The sequence below is a fragment of the Anas platyrhynchos genome, chromosome 1, assembly GCF_047663525.1.
Source record: "Anas platyrhynchos isolate ZD024472 breed Pekin duck chromosome 1, IASCAAS_PekinDuck_T2T, whole genome shotgun sequence".
NCBI classification, from domain to species: domain Eukaryota; kingdom Metazoa; phylum Chordata; class Aves; order Anseriformes; family Anatidae; genus Anas; species Anas platyrhynchos.
In genome coordinates this window covers 9,521,029-9,540,252 of record NC_092587.1, presented here as the reverse complement: position 1 = coordinate 9,540,252, position 19,224 = coordinate 9,521,029, and the positions used below count along the sequence as shown (strand labels likewise).

General features: G+C 33.0%; 1 protein-coding gene across 2 annotated transcripts in view; it reads right to left on the bottom strand.

Annotated features, from left to right (window-relative positions):
- SEMA3E (semaphorin 3E) overlaps positions 1-18,691 on the bottom strand; it is a 153,485-nt gene extending 134,794 nt beyond the window's left edge. The window contains exon 1 of one of the 2 annotated variants that reach the window (XM_005015471.6): positions 17,869-18,691. In XM_005015471.6, coding sequence (XP_005015528.1) covers positions 17,869-17,995 — 127 coding nt within the window. In that variant the 5' untranslated portion in view covers positions 17,996-18,691. The remainder of the gene's footprint in view (positions 1-17,868) is intronic. The other variant, XM_005015472.6, reaches the window with a different exon arrangement.
- Positions 18,692-19,224: the final 533 nt, after the last annotated feature.

Sequence of the window (19,224 nt, the reverse complement as noted above, 5' to 3'; positions counted from 1 at the left end):
TATGAACAGAAAGAGAGAAGTAACATTTGAAAGAATGACACATCTTCACTGCACTGTTAATTTGGGCTTTTACTCAGTTCTCATTCACACATGAAACTTTAGGCTAATTTTAGAAGAACTTCAAAGTGAGAAGCCTGGCTTGGGCCACTTCTCTCTTGGGCAAGCTAGTTCTGTCCTGAGTTTGCAGTGAAGGTACAGTGAAAACACAACATAATTAAGCTTCCAAAAATACAAGTTCCCTCAAAATCTGGAAATGATCAGAAGGGACACAGACAACTGAAGCACTAAAAAGTCAGAAGACATGTCCCAAACACATTTTCAGAGGTTACACTGAATTCGAGCCTCAGCATGCAATATATATATCAAATCTTGTTCAACTGACCTTAATAGATACAAAAAAAAAAAAAAAAAAAAAAAAAGCTGGTCATGCTGATGAGCTGAAAGACAAGTTAATCTTGAAATTATATATAATACAATGCATTATTCATCAGATATTTACTGCATTTACTACAATCCGATTTTTACAACTCAGAACAAATCCCACATATTCTTATATCATCATTCATCATTGTAAAATTTTTGTCCAAAGGAATGTCTGCTTTTAACACAGAGACAGATACAAAAAGGCATTCAATTAAGAAATGATTGGCTTGGGAAAAGAAAAACATGCCACTTATTCAGTAGTCATGAATGATCTATTGTTCTGTTTGACCATGTGACTCTCACTCTAGATTTTCCAAGGATAGAAGAAAGTTTTCATCTGCTGTATAGTTGATTGATTTAGACATATAAATTTTTTCCCAGCAATTTACTGCAAATTGAGAGATTACATTTGTCATAAATCACAAGTTTAACAATTTTAAGTGATTACTCAGGAGGTGTTTGTACATGTCTCAGAGTTAGCACACAACTTACTGTTACTGGAATTCTTTGGGATTTTTTCAGGGTTTGGTGGAAGTTTAAAAGATCAATAAAAAAGAAAATACAGATGATTGCTGATATAAGTTGGCAGCTTTGCAAGCCAAAATATAAAATTCCATTATCAACAGACATGTTATTTTCTCAGATTGAATATTTTATATAACTGAGAAACTCATCAGCAAATTTGTAGAAGACTTTCCTTATCTAACTAGGTTAATAGCATGAAAACTACTAGTTGTATGAAATGCACACTAGATACAATTATTGATTGTTTCTGCAGTTGACCGACAATTTGATGTCTTTGCTCTCATTGCCACTTACAAATCATAACAATTAAAGTCATGAAAGTTTGGAAAAGGATATGGAGGTTATTCCACTCAACTAAAACTAACCCTACAAGTGCTTAATGTAGGAGGATGAAAAAACATAATTACTTATTTCCACAATTTCTATTATTTAGTTACATGAATAATATTCCAAAGCAATCGAGATCTATTTAGGAACAATTTAACAATCTTTTGTGTTCTCTACAGGAAAATAAAAGATTTATTATATTGTTTATATATACATATAAATTATAGTTTATATATAGTGTGAAGGATGGTAAGGCCTTCTAATACTTACGGTCTTTCGTCCATCAAACTATTAGGGATGCTGCTGCCATAGCAGTTCAATGTTGGGATTCAGTCATTACATTTACATCTGATATATTCCAATTAAAACCAACCAACCAAAAACAACAACAACAACAAACTAAATTTCATAAATCTGCTCATCTCTTTAAAAATGACCCTGAGTGGAAGGTGATAGTTTCCAGAAGATTAGAGCATATGAAGTTAACATAAAATAACTCAATAAAATAATTAATTTCTTTCACACTAATTTGGACTAGCAAGTCAAAGTAAAATATCTCTTGAGCTTAAAATTTAGCAATTTCTGTATTCTCAAATTCATATCTGAATATAGCAAAAAAGATAGTTCACTCAGGAAAATCGGTCAGGACAGATAATCGTCTGATTGTAAAAAGTTTCTTTCCTTTCACAGCACCCAAAACAAGAAACTCATGTAACAAAATAATGAAACATAGCTATAATCTACAAATTAAAGTCTGTAAATAATAAATAAGATTGTTGAAACAAAGTAAATACATTTTAAAGTATATGAAGTGCATTTGTTTCTTAAACTCATATTTATAGAGTAGATATGGTACTTCCACTGATGAGAATATTAATATTAATTCATTCTGATATATTAAACAGAATGTATTAATGTTAAGACTGGGGTCTTGGAAGGAACAATGAGGCCACACAAAAGAATACCGTTACATTAGAAAATGTCTTGAACATCTCTTTTGTAAACTGATTACTGCATAGTAGAGAAAAAGTTTGAAGAAGTTATATTTTGCATTTTAAATGATTCCTTCATGAAAATGGTTTATATTGGAACATACCAAAGGAAATTCTAGTAAAAAATTAAAAAGTAGTTATAATTGCAAAATTAAGTAATAATGACCACATTAGAATTAGAAGATATATATATATGTATAAGGAGAGAGACAGAGAGAGAGAAATTAAACTTATAATATGAAACTTCAGAAGAGATTCAAAAACTAAATTAAAATGCACAAAAAATTTGAAGGATGAAAATAATTTAAAAGTTAAATTAAATCCTTGTATTACTAGCTGGAAGTTACATAAACACATGATACCAGTCATACATATTCCTGGACCTTAGAGATTCAAGAAAAATGAATTAAAGACAAACCACAAAGCAAATTTGCAGGAGTCTTAGATTTATTTTTATTTTATTATTTTATTTTATTTTATTTTATTTTATTTTATTTTATTTTATTTTATTTTATTTTATTTTATTTTATTTTATTTTATTTTATTTTATTTTATTTATTTTATTTATTTTATTTTATTTTATTTTATTTTATTTATTTTATTTTATTTTATTTTTTCAGAAACCATTTACAAAAAGAATCAGCCCACTGAGGCCAAGAGAGGGGAACCAGCTATGACATATGAACTGATGATTTAATTCATGATTAAGTTATAATGAGATGACAAGTTAACATGAATCAGCTGACTTGTGATAACTGGATACTTGTCTCCACTCTGCCTGAGAATCAAAGTAATGTAGCTTTGGTCCCAAACTGTAATGATTCTATGAAGCCAGAATCATGAATTTACATTTGCTTAAGGCCACAAATGTGCACTCAGTTCTCCAGCCACATGATTCATTAAGCTGAATGTGTTCCTGAGTCCTGTGTTCATGATTTGCAAAGCTATGATGAAATCTGAAGAATGATTAGTCAAACAGAAAACTAGATAAACAGTCTCCAGAAGGGCATGTGTGTAATGTGGGTTGCCTTGTAATAAGTGAGCAACAGAACATAATTTCCTTACATTTGTTCTCCGCCACAATAGTTTAAGGCAATCCATGCTTAAGACAAACTTGTTTCAAGTAATAATTACACAATTATTTATTATATTATATATTATATAATATTATATCCTAGAGAAAAAGTAGGACTTAAACACACTGATAATGTTATTGAAAATGGTCATTATTACTTAATGACTTTCATAAAAAAAAAAAAAAAAAAATTGCCAGAAACGGGTATTCTTAGAACAGGGGATCAGCCTTTCCAGAAAAATATGTGATATTTCAAGAAATAAACATAAGGCTATTTCAATTTACTACCAATTTTTAACACCTCTGTGTTCTATGATTCCAAGAATATTTTGCAACTCTGAACATTATATACTAATCCTAATATTCTTGAAAGTAGTTGAATTTCAGGACCTATGACTTCAAAGAACAATGTTAAAGTTCAGTTTACTAGCACATAAAGGAAGTCTCAGCATTACTCAAATGATTCATATGGAATTTTAAGATTAAATATTTAACTGTTCACAGAAATGAGTGTTCTTTTGGAGACCAGTATTGAAAGACAACACGTCATATTCTCCTTAATAGTATTGTTAATGTTTTCAGGAATTTTGAGGCAACAAGTTTTCTTTAACATTCAATAAGCTATCTGCAAAATTGAATTTACAATATCTAGATAAACATAACAGAAGAAAACATTACAGCAGACCAAGGAAAAATGGGTCCATCAATACACTAGAATTTTTTGATGCATTTAAAACACAATCAAGAAAATATATAGGTTAATTTATCTGACTTAATATCTCAAAATGCTTTAAATAAAGGGCTGGTTTACTAAGTACTCTGGAGGTTAGATATAAATACTACTGCTTGTGAGTACAACATAAAACAATCTATTAATAGTTTATTATTCAGAGCTGAGGTTGACACTATCTAAGACAATATAAAGTAAACAAAAATATTTTTGTTATTACTCCCTATTAAGAATATGTTCAAATACTATAGATTTTGCTTTTAATCTTGCTTGTCTACACACTTGTCAGATGTTTGCCTGATAAGCTTTTGGTCATTTTTTACTCTCTTTTCCCTTTTATATAACAAAATCTTTTCATAAAATCTAGTTGATCTTGATGTTTTGGATTTTATTTAGGTAGTTGTCTGTTCTTCTATAAAATTCCCAGTCTTTTATTTTATTTTATTTTATTTTATTTTATTTTATTTTATTTTATTTTATTTTATTTTATTTTATTTTATTTTATTATTTTATTTTATTTTATTTTTTTATTTTATTTTATTTATTCCTAGTAAGGGCTCTTCCATCTTCAACAGCCATATAGAATTTTTGTGTTATTTTCTTCCATATTTTCTTCAACATTAAATTGATATGGTCTGTTTTCTTCATTCCTTAGCTTCTTGCTTTGACACTCTCTGTGCAGGGAACTAGGGATGTGTATATCTACAAACTAGAATAAAAATAATGACCAAATTACAGAGGGAGGGGTTTGGACCAGCCTGAAAGTAGGGAATGTAATAGAAAATCACTTCCAAATACTGATTTATTGTACTGTTTCTGATTAGTGGTAAAAGACAAAAAATTAAGAACCAAACCCCACATATTTATTACTTTTAATCCCTTTAACCCTCAATAAAGAAAGGTCAGTGCCTTTAATTCATGTAATAAGAATATATCTTCAGCCTAAATTGGGCTTCCTGAGCAGCTGGACTACCTAGGAATAGATACCTGCAGTACAAAAGACTGACATTTTCATAGGAACTATGGTAAAAGATAATTGCATTGATACTGAATTGACATTTGACTTTGCCACAGAAGTACAATTTAGAAGGACTAAAGGAGAGGATGATGTTCTGTAATAGTAAAGATAGCTTGATTCCCTTGTGATGAATAAATAAAAACAGAAATCTAATTTCCTAAGAAAAAGAGGCTTTCTTGATCACACTACCCATTGGTGACATAGTCTGTGGACAGTTTTTTCCCTATGACTCCTGTGATCCCTCTGAGAAATTCCACATTTCTTGGGAAAATGGAGGGGAGTAAGTTCAGTTTATAAACACTAAGTTCCTCCAAGTTCCTCCAAGTTTCATGAAAATCAGCAGTCAAGGAGTGGAAACATTGCATTAGCTCCTTAACCAAAAGGGAGAACTAAGTTATTATCCAATTATTCCAATTAGTAGGGAATTGGTTAAGTAGGCTATGTAAACTGACTGGTCAATAAGTACAAGCAATTTACCACATTTTGTTCACCTAGGGAATCAAAGTAGTTAATGAACATAAAAAGTTCCAGGAATGCTGGTGAAGGTTACATGAGGGGGAGATTGTTACTACCTATAGTAACTGGTCTACCACTAGATGTGCCGCAGTAAGAAAATATTAGGAATGTGGAAAGATGAGTATGACTGTGGAAGCATTAAGTGATTTGTTAAGGGGAGACACTAGAAAAAATAATGATAAAGGGAAGAAAATTGCAGACTGTTTCAGTATGGTAAAGAACAGAGAAAAACAGTAACTGCTTAGGTTCATAACTGTTCAGTCCAAAATAAGTCTTTGTCAATCAATGCTAAGGCCAGTCTGAAAGCTTTCCAATCCAATTATGCAAGCCCAGCTCTCAGGATCCACCTCCACCCTTTATTGCTCTCATATGCATTTTTAAATGTCTGTAGACAATCCTGCAATGACTGAATAGTATCAACATTATTGTGAAAATAATGAAAGCATTATTAGAAAGCAAACTGCAGAAAGCAGTGTGAAAGCAACTGCAGAACTCCAAAATGCTGACAGAATCATGTTATTACCCTGTGCTACTGTTACGCAGTTACAACCATAAGTATGGGACTCAGGTGAATGTGGTAATAGCTCTGCCAATGTCTGCCAAGAGTAGACCTTACAGACTGAAGGGTCAAACACTTATAAAGCAAAACCACTGAGACAGAGTTTATACAGAAATCCACAGCTGTAAAAACTTACTCTGCAAACAGTTGGACATAGAAATCAAACTACCCCAAATAAAGTTGTAGCAGGACTATCAGTCCAGGAATATTAGTCACATGGTGTATGCCTAATTCAGGAAACTTTGAGACACATTCTCCTCATAGAATAAAAACCTACATTATGTTAAGTTACAGATTGCCAATTAAAATATAAAACATGTTGAGACATGATAACACACGATAACACAGCTATTCTCCATACATTCTCCTGCAATACTCCCAGCCAATAGCATCAGATAGCAGGACCCCCGTTACCTTTCAATGATATTGAGACCGAGTGTTTCTATGCTGCTATCCAATTCACAACACGCTTCAGGAGTTGGTTTACAAGAATATATAAACATCAGTGGTTATTATTTTCATATCTCCATGTTATAAACTTTGTTGTTGCTATTGTTTTATTTTTAAATTGTGTACAAGGTTCTTCTTAAGAGCCCAGAGAGCTAATTTTACAGCTCAAGAGTTTTAGTGCAGATTAAAGCAGTAAATGTGAAATCTCACACAGACGCACAAATCCATTAACCTGATGTCATTAAATAATTTGATTCATTTTCTAACAAAGTAAGGAGATTTTCTGTTTCAAAAAGAAAGAAAAAAAAAAAGAGATCAAATGTAGTACTTGTAACATCTAATTCACAATTCTAAATTACACGTGCCCACACTTATTATAGTGCTCTATAAAATCCACAAAGACGTATTTTCTGAAAATACCACTCTCCATATAATAATAATAATAAAAAAAAAAAAACAGTAAAATGTAAGTCAAGCCTTTTAATGTGTTATTTATTTATTTATTTATTTTAACCAAACAGAAAAATAAAAAGTGAAATTATAGACATAAATCAAAATCATCAGAGTTTCATGTTGCTTTGTAATGCCTGGGATATGGGCAAAATAGAACTTTTGATATGATTGGTTTCAATCAATCACACTACAGGGATGGCCACAGAGAATCTGGGACTTAGACTTTGATACAGCAAACACCAACTTAAATTTTAAGTCAATGGAGGCATTTGTACGATTAAATGTACACACACGATAAAGTATTTACAGGATCAAAGTTGTTGAATATGGTTTATAAGGGCAGTTTGTGTGTCACGGAAATAACTTAAGCAGCTTTTATATAACCACTGTTTATTACTGTTTCTTGGCCAGAAAGTAGCTGAGCTCTGGCAGGCAGCTGTAAGGGGTTCATTATGATGTGAACTGCACAAGTTTAGCTTAAGCTGCTCTGAAATCTGCTTATCCTAAATCAGCATATCATGCTTAACCTAACTCAGCATATTGTGCTTAGCTGAAGCCAGGATATTGTGCACTGAAACAGATGCAGAACACCTTTGAGCTAGTACTATGGTCCAGAGATAGCTGTGCCCAGCAGCTTCAGTAGCTGCTTAAATTGCTCAAGTGACTACACCCTTGTCTTCACGTTCCAGGTCATTATTAGATTAAAGACACAGTACTTAGTAATAATATCTTATTTTATACTTTGTCAAGACAATTGTACTGCATGTAAAGTCTGAAATAAGTCACTCTCAGTCAAGGTTTTATCATTGGACATGTAATATCCTGTATCTGTCATCAAACATGCATCCCAAGTCCATCTCACCTACTTTTATCTGAGTGTTAAGTCAGGCCTCTGGTTCAAGCTGACTATTATTGTCCTTCTGTGCTCAGGGAACTCATAAGTACATGTCCAGGACAAGTGCAACAACAAAATGAATCACCTCTTTCAGAAAATAAGGCCAGGAATAAAGAAATATGCTGCCAACTCTTTAGTCATAGAAATCGTGGGAGGTTTGCCATTGTCTTTAGTAACAGTGAAATAAGTTCTCTGTTCTATTTCTGTAGTAAAAGTTTCCTATATTTAGTGGTTGAATTTAGGCACAAAGTACTGCTTTCACAGCTGTTGTTGGAGAACCACTCTTGACTGATTATTTTAACTTCTAAATGTTAAGCATTTTATCTGAAAGAATTCAAGTATTTTAGAAATGAAGTAACACATTATATTATTTGAATGTTGCCTCACAGAAACATGCAGTCACTCAATCAGGAATATTATGGCATCAATACACAACATAGGACTGTTTACAGCCTGTTCCCGAACTACAAGAAATGCTCAACCTGTTAAATATTTTAACACCTCCTTAGTAGTGTATTTAGAAACAACTACTATCCCAGATGCTTGTGTAACCTGAAAATATGCAGAAGGATGTGGCCTTGCCTAAGATAAGCAGAGAAGAGAAAATAATGACTCACTGCATGTAAACACAGGCATATAAAGACAAAGCATTTTTGCAGCAATAATTTAACAGGATCTCTAAGACAGCTTACATATTTCTGGGCTCCATGACAACAAATATTTTCAAGCTTTGCATCATATTCTCAATCAACTGAGATGAAATATTTAATACATAAAGGAACGTTTTTGTTTTCCTTTACTCTTGTCTTTTACCACACATCCACAGGAAAGTACTTTGCCTGATCATAAATAAAGTGTTACAGGAACTCATGGAATTAAGCAACACATGCTAACCTTTAGCTTTCTGGATGAAATATGACCTTCAGTGATGACCCCAGTGAATAGTGCTATCTAGAATAATTCCCTTGCATTAAACAACCTGCTATTTTACTATTATTAAGTTTTAGTAATACTTCTGGAAGAAACTATCTGTTAAAAAAAAGAAACAAGGTATTGACGTTAAGGTATCTGGGGACTATTGTTTTCTTCAATCAGTTTAAAGCACTTTTCATTCATTTTGTACAATTTTCCTGACCAGTGTCAGGAAGATCAAAATAAGAAAAGACCCTGTGATGTTTATTACACATGAACAAATAAAAAAAAAATATTTACATCTGCATTCACCATTTTACTGGGCCTATTAAACAAAAGTGTTGTAAGGAAAAGCCTATAAAGCAAACTTAGAAACAGTAAAAAACCCATTGTTTGAATTCCTACAGAAGCTTCAATTGCTTCACAGTATGAAGTCAGGAATCTTTTAGATAAAAATAAACACAGAACATATACATTATCTATTGTGACATCTTCTTTCTGCCTTCCAACTACAGGTTCCTTGGTTTAAAAAAATATTTTGCAAATAATTTGCCAAAAAAAGCCATCATCATGCTGGAGGGATTCAGTCAAGAATCTTAAATTTGTAAGTAAATATATTTGGAGGGATTTAAAGAAATAGAAACAAAAGATAGAATTTGCATGCTGAACAGAAAGAATGAATTTCCTAACACTTGAAAATCTTCAGTACTGATGAAGTAGAAATATTAGTAACGCGATTACACAAAGATCATAAACATTATTTTACTCTTAGCTGCTGCTGCCAAATCACAGTTTAAAGAGGACTATATATCGCCTGTCATTAAATTCTTATAAATAATCAACATCTTCTGCTCAGGCCCAAGGAATACAAGTGATTTTATTTCAGGTTAACAGGCTTTGTTTGATTGGATTTATTTATTTTTCCCCAAGAATGAAGTTTCTGACCTTTTATTTCTTCTTTATTTTGGATAGTTAATATTTATAGGGATACTTACAACTACATTTTCATTGGCCATGCAAAGCACAAAACTTTCATTTCTATCATGCAACCTTGCAACCTTCCTTCACAGACTGGAAGGATATCCTTTGTGCCTAGGTTTGATACAAAAGCTCATTTCAAGCAAATTCAATTAAGAAGGGTAATACGGTTTTAGAAACTATATGTTGCATGTCTATGACAAATTAGTCTTTGCCATTAGACTGTTCCAGGGTTTCCTTTGCGCTGACTTTTTAACCTACAAAAGCATTGAAAAATCCAATTTTGATTCATTTCCTTGATACTGGAGACGTTACTGCTAGAAGTCAACCAGTGACAGGCATAGCAAGTTACATTCGCTATGACACCAAGTTTTATCATGGAAGACAACGGGGCAGAGAGTATTGCTGTTTCCTAGTACATTTCATTTATTTTGTACTAAACTGTGAAGTTTATAAGATAGAGAGACTATATCTTGAGACAGGGTAACAAGACGACATTAAAACAACTACCAATTATTTGCTTTTACCCGAGTCTAATAAAAAGTAGTTTAAAGATGAGATTCAACTTACTCATATTTTTTTTTTTTTTTTTTTTTTTTTTTCATTATATGAGTGATCCAAGTTTTGCAGCTATTGGCTACACACACAGTCTGTGTGTCATGACAAGGCCAGGATGTTTGGCAGACATCACTCTGTTGACATCTTTGTGGTTATGTACCTCCTGTACATACTTGCACAGAAACTGTAAATGGAACCTTTGACATACCATAGTATTCCAGAGCTCCTGCAAATTACAGGTAAAATAAGAATGAGAGAAGACTAGTAGAGAAACAAAGATGCATTACTAAGATGATATATTCACCTAGAGCAGCGTAGCTAAACAGTGTATCCAGATGCCTGATTGTAATGTGTTGCAGTTTACAAATCCTCTGAAAATGTCTAGCATCAAGAAACATGGACAAACTCTGAGAAAAAAAAAACAAAAAAAACAAAAAAAAAAAACAAAAAAAAAAAAACAAAAAAAAAAAAACAGATAAACCATTCCTTGTATTTATAATGTTTTAAAAAAATCTAAAACTACTTTTACTTAGTTGATTTTTGTAAGCGTGGAAGTGATCACAAGGTAAGACTAGAAGCTGAACACATAATAATACAGTCCTGCTTTATACTGTTTTGAAAATAAATTTTAAAACACTCTAAAAGTCTGCCAAAGGTATGCAGCACGGGCAAAAACATATCAATTTATAGTTTCATCAAAACTAACAGAAGATGCTTAATAGAGAAACACAGTTATATCAACATTAAACTCAATTGGTTAACATGGTGAACTACCTCTTCCAAAATCAGAATTTGTAGCTTTAAAGAAGATCAGAAAAAACAAGATAAAGGGAAAATTGAGTTCGTCAGTTTGTATTAGATGACAGAAAAGAGGAAACAATAGGTTAGTAACATTTGTTTTTGAAACCATGAGAATAAATATTTTTATTTGCTTTAATCTATGTGTAAACTCAGTTTCTCAATCTGAATCTTGCAGTTTACAGTTTCCACTAACTTAAAGATGGAATTTATTTTAAAAACTACTCATATATTGTTTCTTCAAAACTTAACATTCTGGCTTCACAGGAGTTGGAATTAAAACTAAACTACAGATTTTTATTTTTAATAATATAGTCTTTTAACTCTTATTTTTATTTAGCATTTTGTTTCATGTTCAGTCATGAATCCTTAATGGATTATTTAAATGACAAACATTAACCATACAACAGAAAGCATTTCAAATAGTATACTCAAGCTAAGAGGGTTTTATCTGTAAAACAAAGATTTTTATCTTTCTTGCTGTAGGCTATGAATTTCTTTAGGAGATTTTTTTTTTCTTCTAATTAATGTTGACTGCATGTTATAACTTCCTCATATTTGCCTAGCTTCGTGAAGAAGACTAGGACAGCAGTTTTAATAATATTTATTATTCCCATTGCACAGTTCTAGAATATTTATTGACCTAAAGTTTCTCAAAAAAAATGAAACAGATGCTTGATGCTCACCCTTGCACAGCATACTGTAAATCATACAAACATCATTAATCCTGCATTTATTTAAGTAAAATGTAATTATCTATTTATTTATTTATTTAATTTTTATTAAGTAATTATCAGTACAATATATGATGAAGAGTTAAAAATAGAAGATGGCGTTATCACTTTGAAAGCAGGGAGGTAGCTGTGTGGAAGCAGTAGTTTGTAGGATATTTTGGGTTTGCAACTTCACATGGCACTTAGTCCTTTAAAGCAAAACCAGGAAAGTGATTCATGTTACATAGCAAACAGTCTGCTTCTTGCATCCACAGCAGTAGTGATTATCGCTTTCAAGTTCTGCTACAGTAATACTTACAGAAGACTTTGTGAACAAACTGCAGTTATGAAAGGAACTGTGATGAATTCTCTGCCAAAAAGAAATGCAGTCTTGGTGAACAAGTGCATCTAGGATTACTTGGAAGCACTCCCAAACTTGCTGCCAGTCACCTCTTGTGAATTGGATAAATAATAAACCTAAGGCTTGTGTAAAGAATCAGTTGTCTGACCAGTGGGAGGACTACAAAAGCTCTCTTCTCTACCCCACCAGTAGCTCTGTGATATCTGTATATCCTTCCCAAAGACGTTTCTGTACTGACATTGAGTTCTATGTGGCCCTGAGGGTTTGGGTTAAAGGAGACTGTTTATCACATGCCTTTATTCTAAACACTTTTAATATCAGTCTTTATACCCAAACACATTTTGTAGACCTGGAGCCATAATACAGGCCTTTAGTACCTCAACCCTCAGAATTACACTGTTCTTTAATTTACTATAAGAAACAAACAATCAAACAAAAAGATATCTGTTACATATATATATACATAATTTATAAATACATCTATATGTACATTCACATAATATAACTTCTATCTACTTTATTTTGTACAGACTTCTCCACACTATATGCAAGCATAGATCAGAAACCAAATCCTTATTTTGGTACAGTCTCAGGGTAATTTACGTCTAGCATGAATCTTTCTTGCATTTGAACTTTTCTTGGTAGAACTAACTTTTAATGATCATTCAAAACCAAACTTTTATTACAATGAAAGCTGTTAAAATAGAAAACATTTTCATGTACAAAATTTAATCAGTCATGATTCAGTTAGGATTGTGTGGTTAGTCATTAATTAGCCATGATTTATGTGGCTAGGTGATTACTAATTGAAAATTCTATATGTGCATTAAGTATATTTACCTACTTCAGAATTCACAAATGACTGTCTAAAAATTACCTATGTTTTTGTTATTGACTGTAGTCATTAGTCCCTCCATAAGTTTTTCTGTCATCTAACTAGACTTCTGACACAGAAATATATTATGAAGATACCTAGTTATATGACTAGAATAATGAATATCAAGACATTGCTACAATAACTACACCATTCGCTGAAATCAAATTTGTTTTTGCAAGTAACTTTCTGATTAGAGAAACTAAATTATAATCAATAAAATTTGAAGAAATGTCTTAGTATACTTTAAGTAAAATGAATTATAAATTACAATTATCAAGAAAGCTAAAGTAGGCATGATGAAAGTCCTGCAAATGGCAATGAAACATTTTTTCTACTGTAGCAGACCTCAGCATTCCTCAAAGATGATTAGCCAGACCTAACAGACCAAAATTCTTATGTATTGTCTTACATTACACATTCTGTGTATTAAAATCTGTATGTGAACACAGAGAATATCACTTTTCTTCCTTTAAACTTCAGTTCTCCCTTCCTCCATCATATGCTGCTGTTGTTTGAAATATTTATGTTTGGAGAATAAATTGCTTAAATCCAGATTCTTTCTTTCTAAATTCATTCTGAACCTTCTTCCTGCTGCAGCTTTGGTCCACTACAGCATGTAGCAAGCAAGAAGGAGATTTTTGGACTGGAAATGCTACTTAACCATACCTTTTCCAGGCAAGAATAGTGTCCAGAGTATAGTTATACAACCTGAGATCAGGCAATGTCAAAATGCCTCAAGTTATTCAATAGCAATGTAAATGGGTATAAAGGAAAACAGATCCCTCAAGATCTGCAAATCTCTGTGCAGAACACACTATACCAGATCCCATTGCTTCAACAAAATTGTGCAGACTGCCACAGGGGCTCAACATCTCACTTTCATACTGTTACCTTTGCTCTTTAGCATATCCACAAGCCAGAAAAAAAAAAAAAAAAAAAAAAAAGAAAAAAAGAAAAGAAAAGAAAAGAAAAAAACAAATGCACTGAAAACCATGTGTAAGGCTTGAATAATACAATTACATCCTTCATGGGCTCTTCAGGCCTATATGCTTCTAATGTAGTTCTACTAGGCTTATATAAATATATCCCTCCTACCCTTTGGAAACCTAATCCATTTTAATCTGTAATGTAAATAGTTTCTTTTTAACATGCAGTGTGTGCTGATTTCACCTTAATTATATATATCCCATTGCGAGAACGCAAACTGTGGGATACTGGGAAAGAATTTAACCAGCAGCCAATAAAAAATAGGGGCTGAAGCTTGGCCTCCATTAACACCTCATTAGGCAGAGCCTGTACTGTACTTAAAATGAGCTAATGATTTTTAAATGTAGTTGTCAACCTACAACTTCATAATGTAGAAACTTTATTTCTCTGTAATATTGAGTGAGCAATAACACATTTTTATCTGTACAAATCAATATGAAGATATTGGAGTACATTATTACCCCAAGCAAGATCTTCACTGGTCGTTATAAAACACCAGCCTTCAGCATGACCATACTGCTAATACCACAAATCATATTAATTGTAGTATAAATTTTCTGGTGAAAAAAAATGCTGGTTTGAGGAAAACATGAAGTCCTGGACTTGTATATAGTTCAACTTTCTAAGAATAAAGTTAAAATCATAAAATGACTATTAGGTGGCTATAGGATTAATGTAAAAGAATAGCAAAATTCTCAGGTTTGAATTTAATATGAGGAAAGAGCATTCTCTATGATACTAAAAATCACCATTACAATTTACATTAACCTGACAGGATGAACAGTAGTTCAGGAATGCAGGACTTTGATTAACTCCCACTGAAGCTGAGTAAATGGCCATAGAGTCAAACAAGGGTTGCACAATATATCCCTTAATTGGCAAGGGGATTGTGGTATTTCTATCCATCAGGTGACCCCTCTGAACAAGGGTTAGGACCTGATCTTGTTGCAGTGGATTTGAAGGCATGTGTGTACTGCAGGTGAAGATTGGAAGATTGGTTTATTGAGAGCAAAATGTTCTCAGTCACTGTCAGTTCCTTGCACTTTCACTGAACATCATTTTAATAAAGTAATAAATAACTAAATAAATAAATGGAAATGAAATTTCTGAATTTATAAAAATCTTAATGTCTGCATTTGTAATTTATGGAAGACTTCTCTTGGCTTTTTTTTTTTTTTTTTTTTTTTAGTAACAAGATTTTAAAGTGGACTAGTTGCAAAAACTCCCCTGTTAAACTTATCAGTCAGCACTAGCTTAGCTTTCTGGAATCCCAATTAACTGTCAACATCCAGTTACAAAGGGAGGCAGTGAACAGGCATGTTTGCTTTCATGTTTCAGGGTCTTTGCAGTGAAAAATATAACTGAATTTTTGTCTGTTCCACCCTCAAAATTTACACATATGGACTTCACTTTTCTGTATGAAAATGACAGCTCACACAGGCTAGAGCAGTTCTGTAAAGAAGATGCACAACACGCCCATGACTAGCTGGTACCCAAAGCAGCAACCCTTTGGAGTAAGTGCAATTAAGATGAGGGACCCTCCTGCTGTTCCTGTTTGATTAGTGAATACAGCAACATTTACTCATAGTCTTCATGCTTGGATGCTACATTCTTTTGGTTGGGAGAATTACAAGAGCTGTTTCCAGGGTGCAGGCAGGGATGCCATGTATAACCTTTGGCTTTGGATATGTAGTCAAACACTCACTCACTGCAATACAGCTTGTAAAATCAGTCACATTTCATAAGTGTGAAAAATGTGGCAGGCTACTCTACAAGGTGAAATATAAGATGGTGATGTCTGTATTCATGGTAGAGAATTTGCTTGGGACAGATATACCTGTGTCACTGGATCTGGGCAAACTGACATCAGCTAGGGGAGGTTTGGCCCTCATTGAGGAATGGATGTTTTAAAATCTCCTTGAAAATATCAGAGTTATAATGTGTTATGTCCAAATTACTGGCTCCCTGCTGAAAATGGAAGTAGTATGCAATGAAATGTACACTGATTCCAACCAGCGGAAAAACAATTACTCCTACAAGTTAGCACAGAAGCAGTTAACAGTTGCAGAACTATAGTCGGGAGCTTGCCAAAACTAGCAGCTTGGACCAGAGCCTTGGACCAACAGAACAGTAGGTCTATTTGTCTCATTTACTCTGCTTTTCTCATCTCCTCAACCCCTTTACAACTAAACAAATATCTATAATAACAATAGTCTTAGTAATCAACATTAATAGTTTTAATAAATCAACATTCAAATACACATTTTCAACAAAAAAGAGGATTATATAATCATAATTTATCACTCATTCCTACTATACTTTGAAAACATTGGCTAAAAAATAAGTGATTTATATAGTAAAACAGATCATATAATTTATTTCATTGATAGCAATTAATTGTTTACTTACAAGAGAGCTTTTCATGACAAGTCTATATTTCTTTAAAATACATTTCACTGCCCTATAAAAGTGAAACCCATTTCTTAAAGCTTTCTAACAAGACATTCAGACCAATTACCCTATTCTGCTTCTTCCTTTATGATTGGTAATTTAGTTTGCTATATAAAACACAATTAAACCTTGTTTAGACTAAAGCTGTCTACACGTGGAACTGTAGCTGATGCTAGATTTTAAATCTTAGCCATACTTAAAATAGGTATTCCAGTATATTTCACACTGACGTAGCTTAGTTATCACTTTCATAAGCACAGAAATGTACTTGAGTAAATTAGCATTCTCTCATTCCCAACAATGTCAGCAAAAAGGCATTTCCTTTTCATCTTTGCCCAAAAGGTAATATCAAAAACATTACTGATTCACCAATAACCAATTTATCTTGTGCATTTGCATTTTTCACCTTCACTGCAATAACTCCCTGTCATATATTTCTAAGTACATCATTTAAAAGTGCATATATTGCTATAGGGAACTGAAATTGCATGGTTACGCACAGGTATTTATAGATATATGCAGGATTAAAACAGAATCATAAAGAAGAGTTTAAATCACATGCAATCCAAGACAGAACAAGGAGATACTTTGAAGACACTAAGGAAGAAGGTTTTAGGCTTCAGGTAAACTGGAGGAAAAAAGAAAAGAAAAAAAAAAAAAAGAAAAGAAAAAGATGCTTATAAGTATTATACACACGTATGTAAAATAACATTTTACTTTAGGTAACAGTTAAAGTGCAAGCAGACTTACATTGGCAGTTAGTCATTTTAATTATAGTGTGATGACACTTGCTAGTTTAGAAAATGAATCATATGGTTGCACAGGAATTCAGTCTTTTTGCCTTAGCTATATTTGTGCATAAATAGAATTCTAAAAGTGAAACAGACATTCAATTGCTTAAGGATTACTTGATGCATAAGAGTATATTTATTCAGCAATAATTTCAGGTTATCTTCTCCATGTTATTAGCAACCGGACATCCTTTTTAGAGCATGGAAGACAAGTCAGAATGACAAGCAAATCTAATACACTTTCAGGTAGAAAAATACTTAAATAGCCTAAAATCAGTCATTGCAAGTGCCTCAAATCTCTCTGATTTTAATAAACTCAATTACAGACACAATTTAGTACAGCATAATTTCCAGGATTTCTGAAGAGAAATATTTTGCTCTGTTAAAGGACCACAGTTGAACCCTAGTGCAATACTTTCAGTGAAATCAATGAATTTACATTAACATAAATTCTTTAAAAACCTGACATATTGACCTACCTTTATGTGACAGACGTAACCTTGGCTGCCTCGTATCTGTTGCATGACATCCCATCGGTAACTCTAGTAACAAGCTACAAAACGCCAGTATTAAAATGTCCTGGGCAGATGCCATCCTGCCCAACATTGAATTCTTGTGTTCTTCGCTGAATTGCTGCTGTTTGTTTGTTTGTGTGTTTGTTTTCGTTTTAAGGCTCCAAGTTCCACTTCTACTTTCCCAGCGCAGTTAGATATCTCTCTTTGGTCAGTTTATGGGGTATCTGTACGGGAAATTCCACGTTCATCAAAAAAGTACACAGCCTCAGCTAGCCATTTGTCAAGCTGTGCAAATGTCATGTAAAAATATTCCCTCCCTGGGATAATTGTTTATAACGTGCGAGGACATTCCAAGGCGTTACTCTGCAGTGTTGTGTCTTGAGCTCTCTTTAGCAACTCTGTCCGCGGATTCAGGAAGAAGCTGTATTTTCAGTCCCTCCTGCAAGGCAATTCATTCAGAGAAGGACGGAAAAAAAAAAAAAAAAGAAAAAAAAAAAGCAAGCACCCTCCTCCTTGGTGCTCTTCAGAACTCAGCCCCTTGCTCTGACTTGCCGAACAGCCAGTTTTAATTCACCTTTCACCTTAGCTAATTAAAAACAAGAAGTGCCATTCCCTCCTGGAGTTGCAGGATCCACCCAGCGGGGAAGCCAGGCTGTCAGGCTGCTGTATTTACTGAGAAAGTTCAGGGAGGGTTGCAGCGATGTACAGAACTAGCTGCTTCTAGGAAGCATTTTAATCCACGTGCCATGCACTGAATCCACAATTGCTTCATGGTTTCACTCTGTAAAGCGTCAGTAGAAGGGTCAGAATTCTTCCTGTCCTTCCCTTCTGAAAAGTCATTTCGGCTTTTGTTCCCAGCTCAGTTTTAGAGGAGGATTAACCCTTGAATTAACTATTTATGTCCATTATCATTTAGAGTCATTAAGCAGCATGGTAGTAAGTAGTTCAGAACAAAAAGATAGAAGTTGTATATTTTATTTTATTTTTTATTTTTAAAAAGGTGGGTTTTATGATTTTTTTTGTTTTGTTTTATTATTTTTTTCAAATGTAGTTCTGTGCAATGGCTTCTCCACCTTAATTTTTAACCATCTGAGTCAGGAATCCTAGGTGGTCTATACAAGTGAGTAAAATTACTTGTGGAACTGAATGTCTGTAGGATTGGGCAGCATTGGGGAAAAAAATAATAATAATAAAAAAAAGCTGTGACAACACGATAACATCAAATTTATAAATATCAGATAGCTGCCTCTTACACTGAAACTACCAAATACCAGAAAACATAATCTCTTTTTCACATCTTTGTAATTAAACATCATTAAA